Source organism: Mugil cephalus, chromosome 2 (assembly GCF_022458985.1).
Source record: "Mugil cephalus isolate CIBA_MC_2020 chromosome 2, CIBA_Mcephalus_1.1, whole genome shotgun sequence".
In the NCBI taxonomy this organism is placed as follows: Eukaryota; Metazoa; Chordata; class Actinopteri; order Mugiliformes; family Mugilidae; genus Mugil; species Mugil cephalus.
The window spans coordinates 15,956,365-15,979,041 of NC_061771.1; the positions used below are offsets into that span (position 1 = coordinate 15,956,365).

Below are 22,677 nucleotides of genomic sequence, written 5' to 3' on the forward strand. Positions count from 1 at the left end.
CCGGTGTGTGCCGCTGCAAACTTTCGTCTTCACCGGGGATGTGTGTAGATATTCACACCATCTCCCTCAACTCCGGGTCATGAGAATCTGGCTGTAATGGTTTGATTTGCCCAACGCTAGTTGGATCGATGCGGCTGTTTACAGTTTCTCCCTCTCTCATCCCTTTTGTCTTTTTTCTAATTTAGTGTTCCCAAACCATGGACAGGGGTCTGAGTCTGTCTGCTGCGCTTGCATCTTCGCCCTCCTCCCCACTCTCCATCACTGTCCATTGATGTTTTTTCCCCTCTCTTTCTCTTCTCCTCGTCCTCTCTCCTTCCTTGGTTGGTCTTGGAAAAAGAGCTGCATGCCTCCACACTTCTGGACAAGACTGATGGCTCGTCAATAGCATTAGCCAGCATTGCAGGCCTCACTGGTGTAGAACCGAATCAATAAGGCCCAGTAAAAAGTCTTATACGTGTATGCAGTCCATTTCAGCCAATGCTCATGTTACCACAGATGAGGTTTTATAAGAATTCGGGAGTCGCCAACTATTTTATTCCCTTTAATTCCGCATTTCCTCACAAATTCGCCCAGAATCACATCTCTGCCCACAGACATCCAGTCGATAATCGCACGCCGTCAAAAAGTTGAATCAAATGCTAATTTGTTCCCTTAAATGTGGACATTTGAATTTCTCAGCTCTGCAGCGACATATGTAATCTCTTCTCCTCTAACGTTAAGTTTTGGTGATTTACTTTCTAATTTACTTTCTAATTACGATCAATTAGTCCTCAATGAAAATTGATTTCTGCTTTCAGGGCAGTGGCTGGGGAGACGTATACCTTATCCAGTTTCAGGGCCTAGGGACAGACATTATATTATATTATTTATTCATTTGTTATTATTAACTTAATACATTTGTTCAATCATTATAGCATTTTTCATGCCTCCCGCAACTTTATTTTTTTTTTCCGTGCGTTTCCAGAGACCGAGTAGCGCGACTCCACATAGCAGAGGTGTTTGGAACAGTTAGATGCATTTGTTAATGTCAGCCCTTAACCAGGGGAGAATGTCTTGAGAAAACCGTTTAAAGCTTTAAGTGTTGCACCAAACGGGGATAAGGAGCAACTCTCCGTCTGCCGGCCAGTGCTGCAGTGTGAGAGGATGCCTGTGCATGCGCACACCGAAAGCTGCAGCTTTTGGACGAGAATTTGAGTCGATTTCAAAAGTGAACACGAGTTCAATTACAAGTATAACAATAGCCCTGTTTCCATGCAGCTCTCAAGCGGATTTTAAGCAAACTTTCCGCCCCCAAAATGAAAAGAAAAGGGGGTCGGAAAAAAGGCAAAATGAGGAAAAAAATGAAATAAATTTGGCCGTGCAAGCAGAAGGTGGCGGTGTAGTCTACGCTGTGCGTCGCTGTACCAAAACGGAGAAGAAGTTTTCATGGAGGGAAAACAAAAATGTTACATAAGGAGACGAAAAAACTATAATGTCGGTGCTGTCCGGAGACAAAGACCAAGAATACGTTTACAAAGTCGTTTCCATGTATCGCCAAGTGTATTAATTGGTTTTTGAAAAGACAATTAAGAAATGTCTGACAATCTGGCATCTATTTTAAATAGTGACCCAGCAGATTATTTAGAGTTGTGTGGTTCACTCTAACATCTAATCTTAGAAATCTGTGATCTGACTACCATTTCCACTTCAGACACGACAAAGTGTGCCCGTCTGCCTGCGTGTCGTCTCCCACACCAAAAAGCTCTGACTCTCAGCAGAGACCAGCGTGTTCGTCAGGCATCCACTGGCCTGCTGCTGCCGGAAGTGAACTTGAGTTACGTAGCGGCGAGGTCAACCCGGCGGCAAAAGCAGCCAACTCCCCCCCAGTAGGAGACCGTCGCCGAGGAAAGGAGCATTTGTGTGTGTGTTTGTTAAAAGTGTGTGTGTGTGTGTGGGGGGAGGGGGGCTGTATCTCTTACTAACCGTGCACATAATCAATACCGTACAGAAATTCTGAAGAGAATCGTGTGCGCGTGTGTGCGCGTGTGCGCGTGCGTGTGTGCGTGTGTGTGTGTGCGTGTGTGTGTGTGCGTGTGTGTGTGTGTGTGCGTGTGTGTGTGTGTGCGTGTGTGTGTGTGTGTGTGTGTGTGTGTGTGTGTGTTGCGCAGTTATAAGCGATGAGTGTGACAAAGAGGGCCGGTGTCTAATTCAAGGTCAATAAAGCCTTTGTCACTCCTTCATTTTCACATGGGAGAGTGAGGAGGCATTATGTTCCTGTTGGCTACCAGAGCGAGCACGACATCCCTGCTGGAGCTCGGATCAGTTCGCCAGTCGGGGCTATCGGGTCGCAGGGGCCGAAGATGACTGGCACAGGCTGCCTTGGTCCAGTGTCGTCATCGCTTTCTGTGTCACTGTCCTGCTGTTAAACTATTTTGCCCATTGTTCACATTCATAGATGATCATCCTCATGTGCTTTCCATATTTCTACCCGTTTCTTTGAGCTCGTCTACCATTTCCTCCCTAATTTAATTTCAGCACGTGATCAGACAAAGGTACCGGGTGTCCTTTAGTTCCCTCCTTCAGTGGCCGTCTTACTAATTTGCTAACACCAGCAGCACCTTCCACTCACGCAAGTACATCTTTTAATAACTCTATTAATCTAATCGTCCACTAATTGGTCAAGATAGCCTTTTCCCTAATGGGTTTTATCATAGGCTAATTAAAGAGCCCAGTAAAACCTGCTGAAATCACAGCGTCTTGTAAAAAAAAAAAAAAGGCTCGATTGACGCGTCGCTTTTCGACCGCTTTCGACCGTGCGGTGGTTATTTTTAAGCCGAGGTCCTTCACTGTTGAATAAGATGCAATGACAAAATGCCAGTGACTGATAAATCTTTAATATAAAAATTGTACAAGAATTCTGATACAAATTACAAGAGGTATTTGGACAAAATATGAATAAAATTCCATTTACATCCCAAAACCCTTATGCATTTTATGCAAAAACCATAGACAGTTATGATACAGAAACAAATACAAGAAAAGGCTAAAAAGAAAGGAAAAAAAAAAGAGTCTCTTAAAAAGGATATTTTCTTTTCCTTCTGTTTGCAAATGGGGAACACCTCTTTAGGTAACATACAGTATTCACGAGGCTTCCGAATCACCATTTTGACACCAGAGTGACGCAAGCTCCTTTTTGCGCTGTTTGTTCTTTGCAGTGCGACTATGTAGCCATGCAACGCTGTCGAGAGCCGGTGCTGTAACACAGGCTTTTTAAGACACGGACACAAAATGCATTGCATACACACAAAAAAAAAAAACAACAACAATGAACAAAAAAAAAAAAGTGGAAAAAAAAAAGCGAAATTCACCAGCTCTTCAAGCTATTCATACTTTAAGACTGTAAAATATATTTGGAAATACAATGAAGTAAAAAAAAAAAAAAAAAACATTTTATGAATTTACAGCATTCTTCTTTTTTTTCAGGATCATTGACATTTCACAGGTTCCAGTTCAAATTAATGAGGGCATTCTTTTGCGAACATAAGACGCGAGACTGAAGCATCTATACAAACCCACGTGTGTGTATTTCCTCCTATCTGCATAATACTAATGACGTCCCATCGAACATTTCAACCTCACTTTGTTTCATGAGCTACATTAACTGGGCGGTTTGCATGCGGGGTCACCTCTCAGCTCATTCTCTCTGCTTACACATATTTCACCTGCTCGCTCACTCTCTGCCGTGAAGGAAATGGACAGCGATTAACAGGTCAGGCGTTTCACCCGTTCAACGCCCCCTCCCAACCGACCCCACCCCCACCCCCACCCCTTAGTGGGCTGTGTGGAACTGCAGAATAATTGATGCCTGACGCTGCTCTAATCAAATATTTAAGATTCACTCCAGTGGCCTGGACCAATGAGGCGCCCTGGGAGACGTGTTCCTGCCGTCCTGAAGCCCGGTCACTAGGTAGCAAGAGTGCGGCTGGACCCGCGCCGCTGCAGAATTAAAGAAACGCAAAGGTCGGACTGGGAGCTTTCTCAGAACAGCGGGAAATCGGTGGTCATTTCTCAGAGGAGAGCCGAGTGAGTGAGGGGGAGTGGGGTGGACGTGTGAGAGGTGGCTCGATCGCTCTCCAAGAGGCAATCAGGAAGGAGCTGGTGATGAGTCCTGGCCCTGCCGCTTTCTTCCTATTTGTCGTCAACCCCCTCTCCGCTTTGTTAAGCGACTGCTGCGAGAACACTTTCCAAACACTTTGTGTGTTTTTGCAGCTCTGCGCTCTGCTGGCATGACCAGCGCCATCCAGGACGGTGAGGGGGGCGGGAGCAGAGGCAGAGGGAGTTTCAAAGGAACGCGTTCGGTGTTTGACGTCAGGAACACACAATTGTTCGAGCGTGACACGGGTCACACTCCGCAGCTGCTACTTGAGACCTGGACAGCTAAGTAGAGAACATAAGGAATGTGTTACTTTGAAAAGAAAAGGAAAAAAAAAATAAGCCTTTAAGCTACTCGGTGAAACTGAGGTTATCGGCCAAAGGACAGTTACATTAAGATGATGTTTTAGGTTTATACGGCTCTGTTAATTCTAGGGAGGTAAACACAGTCTGTGACTCTCTTTTTAATTCTCTTCATTTTATAGCTTTTTTTTTTTTCTCAATAAAATGACTCAAAACACGTCGGAATATTTAGGATGACGCGTGAAGAGATTTGTGTGTGACCCTCCTCTGGCTCCGTATCCGTTCTGCCTTGGTCGTCTTTCTGCGTGGTGGCCGCTTGCTATAATGTTTAAATAGGAGAGTTTCATTTCCTGCGGTGGGAATATTTTTCTCTGCCCCTGTCTCCTCCGTCACTAGAGGTTAACAAGTCATCTAGGTCTTGTCATCCTTCCGAGTGTGTGCCGCTCTCTCCTCTTGTGTACGCTCGTATGGTTGTCTGTTAGAGAGACAGCTGTCAGCAGGGTTCCTGGAGTAGCACTTTTTTTTTTAAATATATATATTTCTGCCAGAGCGAGTGCCGGGGGGATTGAATGAGCGAATGAGGCAGCGAGCGCCTCAGTGAAACCCACTCCTGGGAGAAGTCAGGGGTTCCTGTACTCAATTTTCCCTTCACTTGGGATAAACAGGCAATTACCCATCCCTTTTTCCTATGCCATGGCCGTCCGGTGAACTTAAGCATACACTATTAGTGTGTGTCCCTGTAGGATCTGCGCTGTGGCGTGTGGAGGTGGTGAGTGAGTGGCGGGTTGAAGAAATGGGTAAGGCGGCTGCTAAATGACTGCGCGCTGGCAGACAAAGAGGAAAGCACGGCGAGAGAAAGGGACTGAATTGAACTGAATTACAGATGACACTGAATAAGAATAAGCGCGCGCGGAGAATGTTCGGATGAATTGAATTCAGCTAAATCGGGGGAGTCAAATTAAATTGTTCGGCGCGCACGAAGGCACGCTCGCTCGCTCTCTCTCTTTCTTTTCTTTTTCTCCTTCTGTCAGTGTCACAGTCCTGTCAGCAACCTTGGCATCTGGCAGTGTAACGAAGTGACAAGTGAGTTATTAGACAGAAGGAGCTGGAATGGCGGGACGCCTCCAGGTAACAGAGAAGCAGCACATTTTTAATGATCGCTGCTGTCATCCTTTCCTCCCTAGTCAGCCCTCCACCTCCGCAACCTTTCCATCAGCCTCAGCTCTCTGTCTCGGCCTCTTTATCTCTGAGAAGAGAGGACTAAAAACTGCATGTGTCATATAGGTGGGGTCTTAAAAAAGAACATGAAATATTTCAATAGGACAGATAGGTCATGTCTGTATTGCAAAAATGGCTTACGCGTGAAACACGTGGAACTCAACACTGCTATGGATGTAGGGTGTTGTGAATACTGTACAGCACACCGCATAACACTGCATATTTTCCCACTGTGTGTAGCACCAGTCAAGTAAGAGTTAAGATCTCCTTGTATAGTAACACATGGCAATGCTAATACATTGATAAACAAGTCAAACTTAAGGAACAATCTCAGTTTTTTTGTCTTTTTACAAAAGATATTCTTATACTGGACAAAAACATATCCATGAAGACACATCACCCGCTAATAAATACCCCTTCCCTTGGCTACTTTGCCCAATCACTGGAAACATTTGTACCGTAAGACAGTCATGGACAAGTTTAAAAATCGCTGCACAGCCAACAGCCAGAGAAATGGCCACATCTTTTTTTTCTAAAGTATATCTGAAGGCGACGCTCAGCGATGGAAAACCAAAATATCACAGCGAAAGTTTTAAGACTCAAGTGCATCAAATGGAGTGTGATTTTAAGTACGACATCACACTGAAAGAGCTTCTCTTTTCTTTTTGTCTTTTCTTTAAGCAAACACTTGTTTGGGTCACAGTTGAAGGACTAATTTTATCTATTTTTCTATCCTTTTTTTTTTTTTTAAATCTATGGGACAATCATATTTCTGTAAGATGCCTTTTTTTGTGAGAACAATGCCAGTTCCTGCATGCTCCAGAACGAATAACTCACCAAACCCCCAGAAGTAATTACTGTGGTCATAATAAATTTTGAAGTTACTCTTAAAGCAACAAAAAAAAAAAAAAAAAAAAAAAAAGGTGGGGGAGGATTAACTCCTCTGCTTTTGTAAAACAGCGCTTCATATTTAGCCGGGCCTGGATTTGTTTTGAAGACACTTTGGAAACACTTTCTGAATATGCTGATGGGGGGGGGGGGCAATGGGGGAAGATCTCAGGTTTTGTTCAGGGTGGCAGGATGCCCTCTGCTGTGAAGCTGTGTGTGAAACGGAGCGCGTGCAAAAAGAAACTGGCACAAGTATGTTGAAGGTACTGTCACTTCCCTCGGCGTTGTAGCCATCGATGACCCCAAACGACACCTATACTCACCATTGCAAAAAATCCTCATTATAATAATATTACACATCCCCTTGTATAGATGCAAAGTGCAAAAACTGAATTGGTATACTAAAGCTCATAAACATAACAGACAAAAAAAAAAAAGAAAAGAAAAAAAAATCAATAGAAATACAGAGAATGATATCAGTGTAGGAGCCTAAAAAAGCATGCCGGCAACCTCTGAATATCTAACAAGTAGATAAAACAAGTCACACATGATATTCTTTTTTTTTCCCTAGGACTCAGTTTAAAATGTGTCTTTGAAGCTAAAATAAATGAGTCAAGCTAGTAAGATGCTACCTCTTTCTTGCCTATAGCTGGAAGTATTGTACTGGACTGTAACATAAAACCATAAAGAGAGGAAAAAAAAGAAGCAAACAACCATCAACACAACTCTTTTACACCAAAAGCCTCTTGGAACATTATTTACAAATGAAGCCGTCATGCTTTTGTAAGGGGTTCATTTAAAAGCTATCATTACACAAATACAACAAGAAGATTTTCTTTTTCTTTTTTTTCTTTTTTTTTTTCTCAATACTATCATTTCTGCAGGCAAAGTCACAAATAAGAGTTTGAATTCGGATTCTTTGGAGGCGGACATAAACACAAAGTTGGGGGGGGGGGAGTTATAAAGGACACGATGGAAGGGGCTTCTGGGAAAAGAAAGGGGGGGAAAAAAAGAGGAGTTTTGTAATAAAGCAAACTCCATGCTCAAGAGTGTCATCCCGTTCTTCCCTAGAAGGAAAAGTCAAAGGACGCGATGATGAACTGTACTGAGAGTCGTTTCATTTTATAGATGGAGATAGAAATGTCTTGTAATGTCTTACATAGGACGGGCAGGAGGCGTACAGGCATTTAGCTTGTATTTGATGGCCTTGGGGTTAAAAGCTAATTTGTGGAGAAATAAGAGTGAAGAATGAAGGGAGGAGTGGGCAGACTGACAGGAGGATAGCGTAGCAAGTCATTCTTTAGTCTATTATTGTAGAGAAGGGCATGTTTTTATGGAGGTTGGGGTTTTGAGAGTGTCGGTTACGGCTGCGCACAGAGCTGAACACCATGTTGCAACCGGGGATTTTGCACTTGTGCATCTCGCGCAGGTGCACAGTCTTGTAGTGTACGCGCAGGGTCCCTTTGTTGCTGTACATTTTGTGGCAGATATTACAGAGGATCCCATTGCTGCTGCCATTACTGCCCCCGGTGGACGAAAGCAGGAACGGAGAGGAGGAGGGGTCCAACCCCTCGACCTTTAGTTCTCCGGTCTCATCCCGATGTCCCCCTTCAGCCTGCCCCACGGCCCGGTGGGAGTAGTCCTCTCCCTCACTGTTGCCCTCCTCCTCCTCCTCTTCTTCTCCCTCCTCCTCCAGGTCGTCCAATAGGATGCCTTCGTCGCTGCCCTCGTCTGACTCGTGTGAGGAGTGGACGCTGCTGCTGGATTGAACACTGGACGTGGTGCTCAGGTCCAACACCATGTAGTCTTCTGGCTGGCCCCGGGAGAAACCGTTGGTGTGGTGGTTTTTAATGTCTTGGTGGAAGGGGTAGTGGGGATGCTCGTTGCTCATGGGGGAATGGACATTGTGGTGGTTCAGGCCGGTGGGCCTGAGGCCGGCGCTTCCGATGCCCATCCCGACCATAGGGTCCAGAGCCATGTGGTGCCCGGCGTAGAGCTTGGCCAGTAACTCGGCTCGCAGGTCCTTGGGCAGTGGCGTGAGTTGGGGGTCCAGGACAATGTCGTCCAGCTCTTTGGTCAGCAGTTTACGGTGCAGGTTGATGTTGGAGCTGTGCCTAATGGGGAGCGAGGGGGAGACAGACATAGTTTCACTGAGAATGTCGCCATTGAAGGTTACACTCAACCTCTGAAATACAACCACTCTGTTTTTATTCATTCCATATCATCAGCTTATCTTGCTTCTCCGAAATGGTATCAGGCTTTAAAGATCCAATATCTAAAAAAAAACAATACCGTCCAGGTACAAAAACACCCACACACCGAAGAACCCACCCCGTGGCTCTCTTCAGAAGAAGTCCACTAACGTACAATGAGAGAGAGCATCCTGCCGGTGTTTACCACTGTCAGCATGTCTGCACTGCACAGCCCTCAAATCCAATAGACTCTGACTCAATTAAGTACTCCACCATATTGAATGGGAGTTTATCAATTGATTCGAGCTGTGGTAATGTGATAATCGAGGGGAACTGGATAGCATATTAGCGCTAGGCCTTGACAGTATTATCGCATTCGTTCCCTATTGGAGGTGGCTTAATCGAGCACCTCAATGAACATGTCTTTATGTAGCCCTGGATTTAATTAAGATGGGCATTTTTCCCAAACACAAGGCAAACTGTGTCACACAATGTGCTCTAGCTGATGAAAGAAAACGAAGTAACAAGTGCCATGCTTAAGCCAGGATACAATTAGTGGTGATTTCAGTTAGCACACAAAGCCATGCCAAAAGGATGCAAAGCAAAATGAGCATGAAAATCTAATTCAATGCCTATTCGCTCCAATTTCACAGTTGCCAAGAAAGCCTGAGAAACACAGGGAACCCACGGTACACACGTCACAAAAAAAAAAAAACAACAAAAACACAGAAGGGAAACTTAAGCCAGAGTCAGATATGACATAAAGGCCTTCTCCTCTCATATCAGGTCAGCACAAAAAAAAAATGCAAACACTCTGTGCCTTTTAATGTGAAGGGTTTCCATGCAGGGACGGCGCATGTGTGTAAAACAGACCAAAAATTAAAAAAAAAGAAAAAAAAGAAAAGAAAAAGGTAATCCTGAGAAGGACGGGCAAAAATTGAGTCACAATGGATAGTAGAGCTTACCAGCAGTGGCAGGGTTGATGCAGTCAAAAAGGGTCCCTTTCCTTTAATTATTTACTTCCCTATCCGACATTGTCCTGCAAGAGGTAAAAATACATTCATTTGAGGGACCCTTTTCTGTGAACCAAGCAACCAGGAGCCCGTCCACTCGAGCATCGTCAGCATTGTGGGGAGAGAGCGTGGCAAATTGATTGGCCGTGGCTGTCACTACATGTATGTGTGTGTGTGTGTGTGTACGCACGCTTACATTGGTGTGTGTGTGTGTGTGTGTGTGTGTGTGTGTGAAAAACAGAAAATATACTACTTCCATATAGTGGGACTTCGATCAAAAAGACTGTATAAATCCTTTGTTCTTTTTTTATCCTTTGATAGTACACTCGCACCCATATGGCCTTAACTTATGGATAAAATATGGGAGCCATGATTCAGTGTCCGTGGCGCTGTGAGATATACACGTGTGGACGCCCGGCTGGGGGAGAGACCGGCGTGTTTCACGGCCGTCTGCCTAATCGGCGATCAGAATCGAGGAAAATGTTGCTCTGGGGTGGCGAGGGGAGGGGCATGGGGAGGTGGGGGGGACACAAAACTTGAGATGCGAGGATGAGGGGGTGGTGGGGGAGTGTGGGGGGGTGTGGGCGGGTGGCCACGGAATTTGCTCAGATAAATCTGAAGCTCAAGATGCTGTTGCTGATGCTCAGGTAGGCGGGTCCTTTGCAACATCTCTCCATCTCTATAACAACACCTTCTCACTGCTAATAAGCTCTAAATTAACCATGGCTATCTAGTAAAGTCAGACATGCTAAACATCATGCAGTAAGTAGTCTGCAGAATAGCTACAATAGCCATTTAAGAATGCGTACCACATTGTTAGAAAGTTACAGTATTTAAAAGAAAAACAATCACAATAACCACTACAATCTGCTTTTTTTTTTTAAAGAAATGTGCAAATAAAGTAAACTGCAGGGGGGTGGAAAAAGTCCATTTATAATATGTAATTTGTAACCATTCAGAAATTATTTGTGGGAGCTAAAGAGGAGAAAGAGCCCACTGTTATTTACCAGTTGTGTTCGCAGTGCCTCCTTGCCCTAAATAATCAAAAGAAGTCGGCTGAATCCACACACAGTGGACATAAAGGCCCCGTCCCTTCATTTATCAGCTTTAGACATTCTGCCCCATTTCCCACTCCCTGCCATCCTTCCACCTCCATCACTCCTCTTCAGTATGCTCTGTCTTTCCTCCCCCAAACCCAACCCCCCACCCCCCCCCGCCCCCCCACCCCCTTCCTCCACCTCTGCCTCCCTGTTGGCCAGTAATGTGGCTGGCAAACCAATTTGACAGTCTCATCTTCGCCCAAAAGACGGGGGAGGCCTCGAGAGAGAGCCCGTTTTTGATGGTGCAGAGGAGGGAGAGCGCGAGTGTGCCTGTCCCAATCGGCGTTAATCATCTTTAGGCTTCGTCGGATGGCCCTTGCCCTTGCTTTTGTGTCTGTGCGCATGGATGCCGTCTAAACGCCTCATAATGCGTAAATGAGATGGAAGGCTGAGTGGTATTAAACTGACACTGGTGGTTCTTTGTCTTTCCTGTCACTTGGGGTGCGTTATGAGGTTTTGGGTGTAAGTGGGAGGACGGGAGTTCTGGTTGCATTTATCACTCTGTCCCTGTTGCGTCTCCTTGGCATCGTCTCTTGCTCTTGAACAGAATAGGCTGCGAACAATGATCTTTAAACAAATGACGGAATAGAAATTAAATCTGCATTTAGTATCGCACGGAAAACATTTTCTTGTACAAGTTCCGATTTAGAATTACTTGAACTGACTCGCAGTGTTCAACTGGAATACTGATGACAGAGCACTTGCATGGGCGTCTATATGTTATTCATCTAAGAATAAAACGTCTTTCTTCTCCACAAAATGAATCACACTTAAGCTGTCAGTGAATTAACCAAAGGCATGTGATATTTAAAGTTTTTGTCTTTTATTGGACAGATAGTTTGAACTGGGCCTGAGTGGCTTTTGTTAACATATTCTCTCTATGAGCAGCATGCCCTTTGTTTATAAGAGACAAACAGAGAGCTGATTGTGGAGCGGCGGAGCTGGGCCCACATGCCGTGTGGGGACCGAGGGAAAAGGAGGGAGACGGAGAGAGGAAGGAGAGGGGAGGAAAGAGACTCTCCAACATAATTAACCTTCACTCTCTCCGTTAGCAGTGGCCCATGCAGGGACCGCGGGCTTCGCACGGCTGCACCGTGAGAATGTGGAAGCAGGAGGACACCTGCTCGCTGCAGCGACAAGCAGTAGGTAAAGGATCAGGGTAGCATGTTCGGGTGGAGGTAAAGAAAGTGGGACGGAAAGTACCAAAAAATAGGTAAAGCTAGTCTCGTCACCAGATTAAAAATTATAATTAACAAGGCTAATAATGGCGATGATTGCTGGCGCCCGCCTTTCCAGCAGTTAATCAAGCGGCCTCTTCGACGATTGCGCCGACGCCGCTCACTCCCCACGTTAAATATGCCGTCATTTACCTCAGGCAGACAGCCAGGAGGCTGGGTGAAAACACCTCGCTGTAAAACCACACACACTTATCTTGCTCTTGATTTTGCATCCACAAACACACGTTAAAGGGCGCATTAAATGATCCCTTTCTGTATCTGCGAGAGTGTGCGCATTATCCACCTTCACAGATGTTCTGACATGCAGGTGTTGAGATCAAAACTAGCGATGCCTTTTCCTTGCTAGTATATTTACTGTATGTCCTATTTTGAGGGTGTCATCGGTACTCGGTTGTTTTTCTCTGCACATAAAATGACCTCTCCTTCTCCTTTTTCTTCTTCTTTGCTTTGATAGTTTGCTTTTGATGCTGCCGTCTGACAGTGTGTGACGTGCTCTTGGCTTTTCACTTGGTCAATGGACTAATCAGACACGGTGTGTAGAGGACAATCCTGTTGCTTGATGTATAAGAGAAGAGGAAGTCAGGCATAGCTCCATATTGTAACGCTGCTTAATTAACTACGATAAGTAACTGCTGATTTACTTTCCCCTTATTAATATTCAAAATAATTGTGGTTATTTGAATACTTCTATATATATTCGAAATATTACTGCTTTGTGTTAACTTGCGTATTGTTTTATCAATTCTCTATGTTGAGGCAAACCACTGGGAAGAGCTGCTTATTAATCGTACTGCCAACACTGCCTGAAAAAAAAATCAAATTAAGAGGGAGAATGTAGTTTGACTTATCAAATTTACCAATAATAAACATCCGAAACATTATTTTGTGCGAATAAATTTGTACATGCAGTGTTCTTAATCTTATCAGAGCAAATGCTCTGATGAAAACAACTAAATTATATTCCCATTTTATTGCTATCATTACACTCGAGCACACATTATACCATTAGAACATTGTCCAGGGACAGATTTGATGAGAAGGGCTTGTCTATTGTCTCGTCTCAAAGCCCCAAGATTTCTCAAGCTATGCGGTGCTCTTCCCTCTGTTGTTTTGTTCCCTATTTGAACTTGTGGTAATGTGTCCCATATGCTATCAAGAAAAGTATGGAAACAATAGTGTGCTTTAGTCTCACCCACCCAGAGCTATGTATACTGCACACGGCTGGTTTAAATGTGTCTTGTTCTCATAGCAGCTTGTCCCTCCTTGCTAACTTATCTCTGTCTCCCATATGGTCCGCCACGTTATGCGCTTGAGTGGCGTTTCTATTGCAGTCAAACTGTCACACGCAAACCGTGATGATGCAGGAAGCATAGGAGGAGCTGAGGAAGAGACGACGTGTATACAAGAACACACGCTTTTCTACTTCTATTTGCATGTATTTGTGTGTGTCTACGAGTATGTGAAAGTGCCTCTATGTGTGTGCATGCACGTGTTGCACAGCAGGCTGGTTCTGCCTTAGGCATTTACTATTCCTAAAACCTTGTCAGGAGAGGGGAGCTAACACACTCACTGGTGGCAGTACACCACACCGAGGCATTGCATGCCATAATAACACTTTGTGTCATCTTGCTGCTGTCGGCGCAGCTGTGTCAGGTGAGCAGCAGGGTTGCACCTTCACGGATGCTAACTTGTCTCCAGCTCTGTTCCCTCTGGTCCCTCTCTCACATCCATTCTAACAGAGTCACAGCCTCACCTGCTCTATTTACATGCTGCTAATGAACAAACAGATGCCACAGAAACAGCAAATGTAACAAACTGCTTGGGAGAAAAGGAAAGGAGCAGTGATTCTGGGTGGAAGGAGGAGGCAGTGGTGGAGGAAGAGATGTGAGGGTGTCTGAATTAGACATAGCACTGTGGAAAAATATAAAACTCCCTCTGGAAAGAATTTATTTTTCAATTGTTGTAGGTTGCACCTCTGCTCTAGCTTATATTACTGTCGCTTGTTAAAGATATTGGCAGTAAAAAAAAATCTCTGTTCCCGTGAAGTAATAGACTAAATAACACTGTTAATTATAGCATGTATATGAGAAACATGCATGTATTAAAGGGACAGGATAGATTCATCCTTTTTGTTTTCTTGGAATCAGCTACGGTCAGTAGTCGCAGGTAGGTGTGAAGTTTTTTTATGTCCTTATAAGACAAGCATTGTGCATTTATGAATATTTAAAATTCAATCAAACCTACAGCATCTGTCAGTAGTTGATTCATCACAGGAAATGTGGATCGTTATAAATATGATTTAACACTTACATATAAAGATTTTAATTAAGCATGACTAAACAGATAAATTTAAAAGTCAATCCCTGGATGCAAAAAATTGTTGCTGCCAATCCCTTGGGGTGCTTGTACTAACCAAAGGCACTAGAGGATGTTATGTGCTGGGTTGTGTTCTGGCATCAGCCGGCTGCCAGTGCTGCTACAGCATAAATATTCAGTAGAGTGAGTGTGTGGGATTGATATGTGCTAACAAGCCCAGGTGAGTATGGCTAGTCTCACCTCTTAATGCGCTAATAAATGCGGTGGTTTGACAAACCGCTGTCTATGTTAATATATGCGCCTTCATCTCCCTGTGACAAGGTGAGGTAATGAGGGCAGGTAAACAACACAGTGCAGCTGGAGGGTTGCTGGTTATGGCCTAGTGCTTGTTTAAATGTGTGTGTGAGTGTTTCTCACCATACGCTTGTGAACTTTGACTTGACACAGAGCAGATGTCCCTAAAATCCCCTTTTTAGTTTTCAATTAAATAACAGATGTTAAGTAATGGCCTATCCAGATAAAATCTTTGCAGTTTGAAATACTCCAGTAAATTTAACTTTATTAACATGAAAAAAGACTCATCACCAAAACCAAACTACGTTTTCATATGGCTTTTCTAAAAACTGTTATGTCCTTATAAGACAAGCATATTTAATTGTACATTTATACAACGCAATAAATGTTAAAAGCAGAATCAAACCGACCTGTGACTGTCACAGTTACATTAAAATCAAAAGGGTTCAATCCAAAGTTCAAGCACTAACCTGTCTCGGCTCCGCCGGGATGGGAAAGCAGCGTTGCAGCCAGCCACAGTGCACACATGCATCTCTTTAAGATGCACATTCTTATAGTGTAGTTTCATGCTATAGGAGCTCTTGAAGCTCTTCTTACACACATAGCAGATCTTGGGGTCGGGGCTTGAACACGGATCTCCCTCTGGTGATTGAGATGAAGGGAATTTGGGCGGGCTGGCACCATAGCCCATCGAAGAGATGAAGCTCTCATGCAGGGCAGCCATGCTTGCAGCGGCAGCAGCAGCTGCTGCCATGCCTCCATTATAGAGGCCATACTGGCCCATGCAGAACATGTCATAAGTTGGATCATTGAGTTCTTCCTTGATCTTGATAGGAGGCTGGTGAGTGGAAGGTGAGGAATGGCCTTTTCCTTCCATTTCCTTTCTCAAGTGGGCTTCCTCACTACCGTCGTTGTCTTCCCTGTCCAGACCCCTTGCACCCCTGCTGTGCTTTTGCTGTTCCTCCACATCCATCAGCTCATCTCGGTAGAACATCTTGGAATCTGAGGTTTCAGACTCATTCTCAAAGTCTCTCTCATGGTCTTGATCCTCAGAGGTAAAGCTGTCCATACAGCGCAGCTCAGAAGCGCCACCCCTGCTGTCACTGCCAGTCCCTTCCCTGCATTCATCTTCACTTTGCCTCATCATTCCCCTCAGAGCTAAGCCAGGGCTCATCTCGTCCTGGGACGGGGATTGCTGTCCACTACCACCACTGTGGTTGCCGGTACCACTGTTGTTGTTGCTGTTACAATTTCCATTAATTTTGACATTGTTGTGAAGCAGAGATGACTGGTGATGGTGGTGATTGTGGTGGATGTTATCATCGTCGTCGTCGTCTTTGTCCTCATAATCATCCGCCACATCAATCACTTCCTTCTCAATTTTAACTGGCATGCTAGATTTACGAGGCTTCTTTTTGGGCGTGGGGTCACTGCTGCCAGTGAGGTCCTGATTGGCACTAGGTGTAGGTAGGCGGTGGGACATGTGTCCTGCCTCTGACACATGAACATTATTGTGTGACCCCACTCCTGCAGCAGCCAGCATCTGCTGTTGCTGGTCCATCAGGGCGGTGCTGTTGGTTGTGGTGGGCATGATGGGGCTGGTGGGCAGTGACACTGGAGGACTGACAAGGTCTGCAGGGGACAGTAATGTTCGGTAGAATGGGGGCACTGGTTGGACTGGCTGCACTGACTTCAGGGAGGGGAACACCAGTGGACTTTGCAAGGGTGACTGCAGCAGTGGGTCTACTGGTGGAGTAGTGAAGCCTAGTGGTGGCCTTCCAGGGCTGGTGAGAGTGAAGCCACCATTCTTGGTGCTTGAGATGACCGGTGTACCAGGGTTTGAATTGGCACGGATGAGGTCCTTGTCACGGTTATTGCGCAGCATGGGCATGTGCAGCCGTGGATTGGGATTGGCACTGTGGCGGTTGCGGCTGCGTAGTGAGCTGAAGACCATATTGCAGCCCTCAATGGTGCAACGATGTTTTATCTTCAGGTGTACAGCATTATAATGTATCTTAAGTGTGCCTTTATCATAAAAGGTTTTGCCACATGAGTTGCAGCACACACGACCCTTGCGTGAGGTGGCTCCCATGCGGCGCATGCGATGCATCTTAGATGAGAAGGAAGGGTGAGTGATGGTTTTAGACTGTTCCTCCTTTACAAAGTGGTGGTGGACCTGGTGGTCACTCAAGCTGTTGGGTTGCTGAGGTTGACTTTGAGACTGCTGTTGGCCTGACTGCTGTTGCTGTTGCTGCTGAAGCTGTGACTGCTGTTGCTGCTGCTGAGCCTGCTGGGTGGAAGGGGTTGGTGAGATGGGTGATGCCCGGTTGTTGGGTTCTGTCTTAGGTTCAGTGTTGCTGTTAATGGCCCCAAGCACTCCTCGACTTGGGCTTTGACCTGTGCGGTAGGGTGATAGGGACACTTCTGATTCACTAGTATCTACTTGTTCTCCTTGGTTTGGCAGGCTGGGTTCTCGAAGCCGAAGAGAAGACTGCTCCATAGGGAGGCCATTCGGAGGCAACCCAAGCATGGGGGCTGAGACTGGGTTGATGTATTGGAATGGCAGGAGGAAGGCTAAACTATTGGGAATATTCTCAAAATGGTGAATGCTGGATGGGCTACTGTTTTCCAGATGTGTCAGGAGCCCTGGGCTGCGGGCCCTGTTGTTACTTTCAATGAATGTCCTAATCCCGGAGTCTGTCTTGGAAGAGGGAACTGTAACTGCCTGACCCTCCTTCTCCTGAATAGCCATCAGCTCCACAATGGACTTGGTCTCACCAAAGCGCAGGAACTGCTGGAGGGTGATGATCTCCTCTTCTCGGGACATGATGGTCCAGCGGTCCAGCACCTTGCCTGCAGCATCCTAGATGCCCCAGAGGAGACAAGACAAAAATACAGACCTTTATTGATTGTGCATAATAAGTGTGGTCACAGGAGAAGATGGAGCAAGGGTTAGTTTGTGAGGGTGAGATTTTTTTCCTCATGAAACTCAGAGACCCCTGGAGCAAGTAGCAACTAACAGAGCTTTGTCAAGAAAATATCCGCCCTCCCCCTTCCCCATTTTCTATACAGTATTTACTCATTAATTTTTTCTTTAAACCGGTCCCGCACATGTAATCATTAACCACAGAGTGATGATAGTATGACTGAGTTTAATTCCCACAACCAAATCAAAAGCATTGGGGTGGGGCTTTGTAAAAAGATTTGAACTCTTGCTGGGACACCCTCTGAACACAAACCTCACCTCAGGATATTTACAAAACTGTATGAGCCTTAGAAAAAAATATCTAAGAGTGACAATAGAATAATTCATGTAAACCACAAAGCATACCTTGGTTGGTAAGCATTTTCTAGATTTACTGTGGTGGTTAAATGCTTGAGGGCAGTCACTACTGTATTCTTTCAACAGTTAAAGAGAAATGAAACTGTCGACCTGGGAATGGATGGCCTAAACCTTCTTCATGCTTTTACAAATTAATATCTGAAGGATGTGTGAAATTTTCGGGTTTATAGATATCAGTCTAACAGAAATCATTCACCTTCACCTTCACCTTAAAGATCAATGATGAAACCCTTTACAATAAATAACCATGCTGTTTTGAACACACTTAACTGATGTACTTTCTTTTGACTACATCTACCCATAAAAGGAAGGAATGTAAAATAACAATTTTTAATTCTTTGGCATTTGTAGTTCTTGTGTCTTTGGAGGCTTGGAAATGATAAGAAACATATTTCCATCCTAAGGTACCAGAACTACTCTTCTGGGACTTGGGCATTAATCCAAATAGAGCATTTTCCTTGGCTCAAATCTTCTAAGAAACTTAGACTCCATGCAAATGTACACATTATCAAACATGAAGAGATGGCAAAGGATTCACAGAAAGGAATCTTGGCAAATCTTCAGAACCGACTGTGATTTAGTTACTAAGGCTGGAGCAGTGGATGTTTGATACAGTACTTTTGTGCTCTTACACTACATCTCTCCCCTTTTCGTAACACTGATTACAGTACTCTTCCCAAAATGATTATCATACTGTAATTGCAGTCACTGCTATTATTATATGAGATTGCAAGGTTTTTTTTTGCGAACATGATGGAAATAGACAGTAAATTCTACAGTTCACACACACGTTCCTGTGGGACCAGGCGCAAGTGACATCAAGGGACTAACGCAAGCGATGACAATTAGTCACCCTGAAATGGTAACATTTCTTATGTGCTCCTAGCTGCTGGCATCTATAAAAGATAAATGGCAACTCTGGTGAGTAAAAAGCTGTAAAAACCAACATCACAAAGCACAAAGGGCCCGTAAGGAGAAAACAGAAGATAAATGTTTAAAGAGAGACAGCAAAAGAGAGAGAGTGCAGGAGAGACACAGAGGAAGAAGAGCAGAAACACAGAGAAAATAAAAGTGTGAGCGGTTTCATATCATGCCCTCAGATATACTGGAGAAATAGATTCTTCTGAGACGAAACATCAATAGTCACTGGGGTATTTGTTGTTAAATATACATTAAAAAACATTTTACACTTTCATTCTGTGTGCGCTCTGGAGTTTTAGCCTGGAGGTATGACTTTAAATTCTAGCCTGGACAATATTATTTCATACTGCATGGCCATCTGGGCATTAGTACTTCCATTTGATTTAATTGAAACAAAAAAATGAAAGCAAATTGTGAATCTTTAAATACAACCAGATTTTTTTCTTTAGAAATCTCAGTTCTAAGAAGAGCCGCTGCCTTTTCATCTTTTCTAGTGACAAAAAAAATAATTAGTTTGTGTTGCACTTTAAACACTCAAAGGAGGCCTGCAGTTACTATGGGAAAGCTTTTAAATGCTTTTCTTTTGCTTTGAGTAATATCTCTGTTTCATTGGCAGTAAACAGCAAAAGAGAATTTGCGTTTTATGGATTACAATACATAATTAAATTTAACTCAATTTGAAATAGCCTATTGTTGGGTTTCTGTTTTTCCCAGTTTACATTTATTAATTTAAAATAAGGTTAAAATTCTCATTTTAATGACTGTCCTACAAATGCTAAAATAGTGTATAATATAATATAACAATACTAATTATTAAATGCAAGACTTTTCAAAATATACGACTACAAATGCTTTGTAAATTTAAACACTTTAACAAGTTGCACTAATACAACACTCTTAATGACTGTCAAACAGGGTTTAGACATTTGTTGTTTTTATCCTCTGCTAGTCCAGCTCAGTGCCTTCGCTTCCCTACTCATGAAGTCAAACTAAAGCCAAAACTCAATGACACAGGCCAAACTGGGCCCATTAGCGTTAGCAAGGGCCAGCCAGCTGTCAGAACAGGTCAGCAGTTCTGGTATCCACTGGACCCTGCCTTAGACGGGGCTATCCAAGCACTCCTCGTTCACCGGTCAATTGAGTTTTGGAGGCCAGTCAACAAGCGTTTGGGCTGGGGGGGCGGGCTTGAAGCAGAGCGTCGACACAAATTCAGAAATGCAGCACTTTTTTTCTTTTCTAGGCAAAAGGATATGAAAAGGGACAAACGTGATCTAAGATCAGGCATGCTCTTTATTTAGTTTTTCAGTAGACTTTTCTTAAAAGCTATCGCAGTACCTAATTTTTATTACAACCAAATTTTTAAAATATCACTTTATAGTCACAATTATTAACTTCACACCTGTATTATTAACTCAGATAACCACAATAAAAATTAATAGAAAATCCACAGTTGGAAAAGAGGTACATGTATCATAGTAAAATGAGCATTTAAAGTGTGTTGACACACATTTGCAGACAAACACAGGCCTCTGTAGTCCTTCCTACAGTACACAACCCCACTCCCCTGCATTAGCGTTGTGATGCTGTGAGAGAAACAAATATGCCATTAGAAGCACTTTTACAAGTAGGCACTCATCTTCCAATTAGCTTAATGTGGCCCTCTTCCCCCTATATTTTCCAGGCGTGCCCCACCTCTTCTTGTACACTCCCTCCAGTAAAATCTCATTAATCCACCCCTCCCCCATCCCCCCTAGTGCTATGACATATTAGTCTGTCATTATGCATCCCAGAGTCCTTTAAACAATGCAGCTAAACCTCTGTTTGCCAGGTTAATGACTATTAGCCAATAATTACAGCAGAGAGACGATGGGGTACCCACTTTATCTGGTGGACAGCTTCTGCTGTTAGTTTATTTTATCTGCCTGCCTCCATGTCTTTCAGAATTAATCTAGCAACGGCTGTATTTATTCATCTCTTTGCGCCCGCAATGCATTCCTAATTCATGGCTGTCTCTAATATGGATGTTGTGTAGTGGGTGTGTAGCGGGGTATCCAGCTTGCAGATTGCTGACAATGAGGACGAGCAAATGATGGCCCTGTCACAGGCCACGGTAGCACTGTCGGTTAAAACAAATCAGGCAATTATGCAATTAGCAGGTTATGTGCACCGTTGTTAGATTGCACGGCGTGCATTAGGGATTAACAGCTTAACATGTATATGCTTCTCACTAATCATCATGTATCATACTCTGTGACTCAGAGTCTTTTAGGCAAGCAATGGAGAGTGACACAATCTGTTGTACATGGGTTCAAACTCAACTGATCATTAGACAGTTCACTTGCAGTAGAATGGATCAGTTCTCACAATGGCAAAGCCAACCATGGGAACCACATTGATTCACCAATCACCTTGCAGTGAATGCGATCTCCACTAAGCCTCAAGGGAACCCCCATTGATCTCCAGTCCTGCTTTCAGATCCAGTTCCTCTAAAAAAAAAACTGCTCTGTTCCCGTGTTCGCCACTTCAAGGGAGGTTAAGCTGAAGTTCCTTGTGATCTGAGAAGGTCTTGAACCTTGATGCTTCTTTTTCCATATTCTCTCTCCACCCCATATCGGGCTGTATGAATAATGCAGAGGATCTAGTGGCGAAGGGTGCCATGGGGGATGGGTTCACGCAAAGCCCACTGCCTGGAGCCATCACATCAGAGGCCAAGAACTCCCAAGGCACTGCCTGCTCCCCCATTGGCTCCACAGTGGCAGGTCAGAGGTCGCGAGTGAACACCGGCTCTGCTTCTTCCCTTGTGTTGGACCACAGGGAAATCAGTAGCTACGTCCAGACGTGGGTGGAGGACATTTGTGAGAATCATAGAGGCTGACATTTGCACTCTGTGATCTTGGTAAATTCCTCTTTTATGCTCAGCACATCATAAGAATGCATTTTAGATGTAACCTTGTGTACGCACCTTAGATGTTGGATGTTTTTTTTAAAGTGCACAAGCATCAACTTCTATCTTTGCAGAAAGTTGACACAAAATGAACTAGAGTTACCAAGATGGGCAACAGTAGTGTGGAGTAACAGTTTTGCCGCAAATAAAACCATGATGTAGTGAACTGTATATTTTGAGAATGAAGAAGGAAGATTGGTGGTATCTTGCACTGTCTTCTGGTTATCAAACCCAAATAGCAGCTAAACAAATACACACTTTCCGGGAAAAAAAAGTCTAAAACTAGTGTATATTGTGGAGAGAATAGCACATGAGTGGCATCTTATATGTCAGCAGATGGCCTTGATGTCCCTGTTTGCAGATCAGACTGCGATACAAGAGAAAACATTGCTGAAAAGTTTTATTGTTTGTTTCCTTTGGGCAAACCAAAGCTTTAGTAAAACGTACAATTCGATTTGTTGAAATCTCAAATTGTTGAATGATGGAATTTATTTTTTAGCAAAGTCATTCTGTGCTATATAGTTACTGTATGTACACACAAAGGGCAGTAATGCCAGATCCTATTTTCCATGCAACACCACCTCCTTTGTAAGACACAAATCCAGACTGGACCTTGTGCAATAACTCATGTTCCTGATTAGAACTCGGAAGAGATCAATTCAAGTTTGATTCCTGCTTTATCATTTAATAAGGCACCATGCAAAGGGCACTGCCTTGCTCAATACTATGATCATCACTGCCAGAGAGGATTGTTTCCTGGGCACCGGTGTGATTAA

General features: G+C 44.0%; 1 protein-coding gene across 5 annotated transcripts in view; it reads right to left on the minus strand.

The window, feature by feature from the left end:
• Positions 1-2,857: 2,857 nt before the first annotated feature.
• bnc2 (basonuclin 2) overlaps positions 2,858-22,677 on the minus strand; it is a 159,179-nt gene continuing 139,359 nt past the window's right edge. For 4 of the 5 annotated variants that reach the window (XM_047579525.1, XM_047579526.1, XM_047579523.1 and 1 more), the window contains 2 exons: positions 15,164-17,556; positions 2,858-8,654 (listed from right to left, as the gene is read on the minus strand). In XM_047579525.1, the coding sequence (XP_047435481.1) occupies positions 7,841-8,654; positions 15,164-17,556 (3,207 nt within the window). In that variant the 3' untranslated portion in view covers positions 2,858-7,840. Of the gene's footprint in view, positions 8,655-9,697; positions 9,772-15,163; positions 17,557-22,677 lie in introns of all 5 variants that reach the window. The other variant, XM_047579528.1, reaches the window with a different exon arrangement.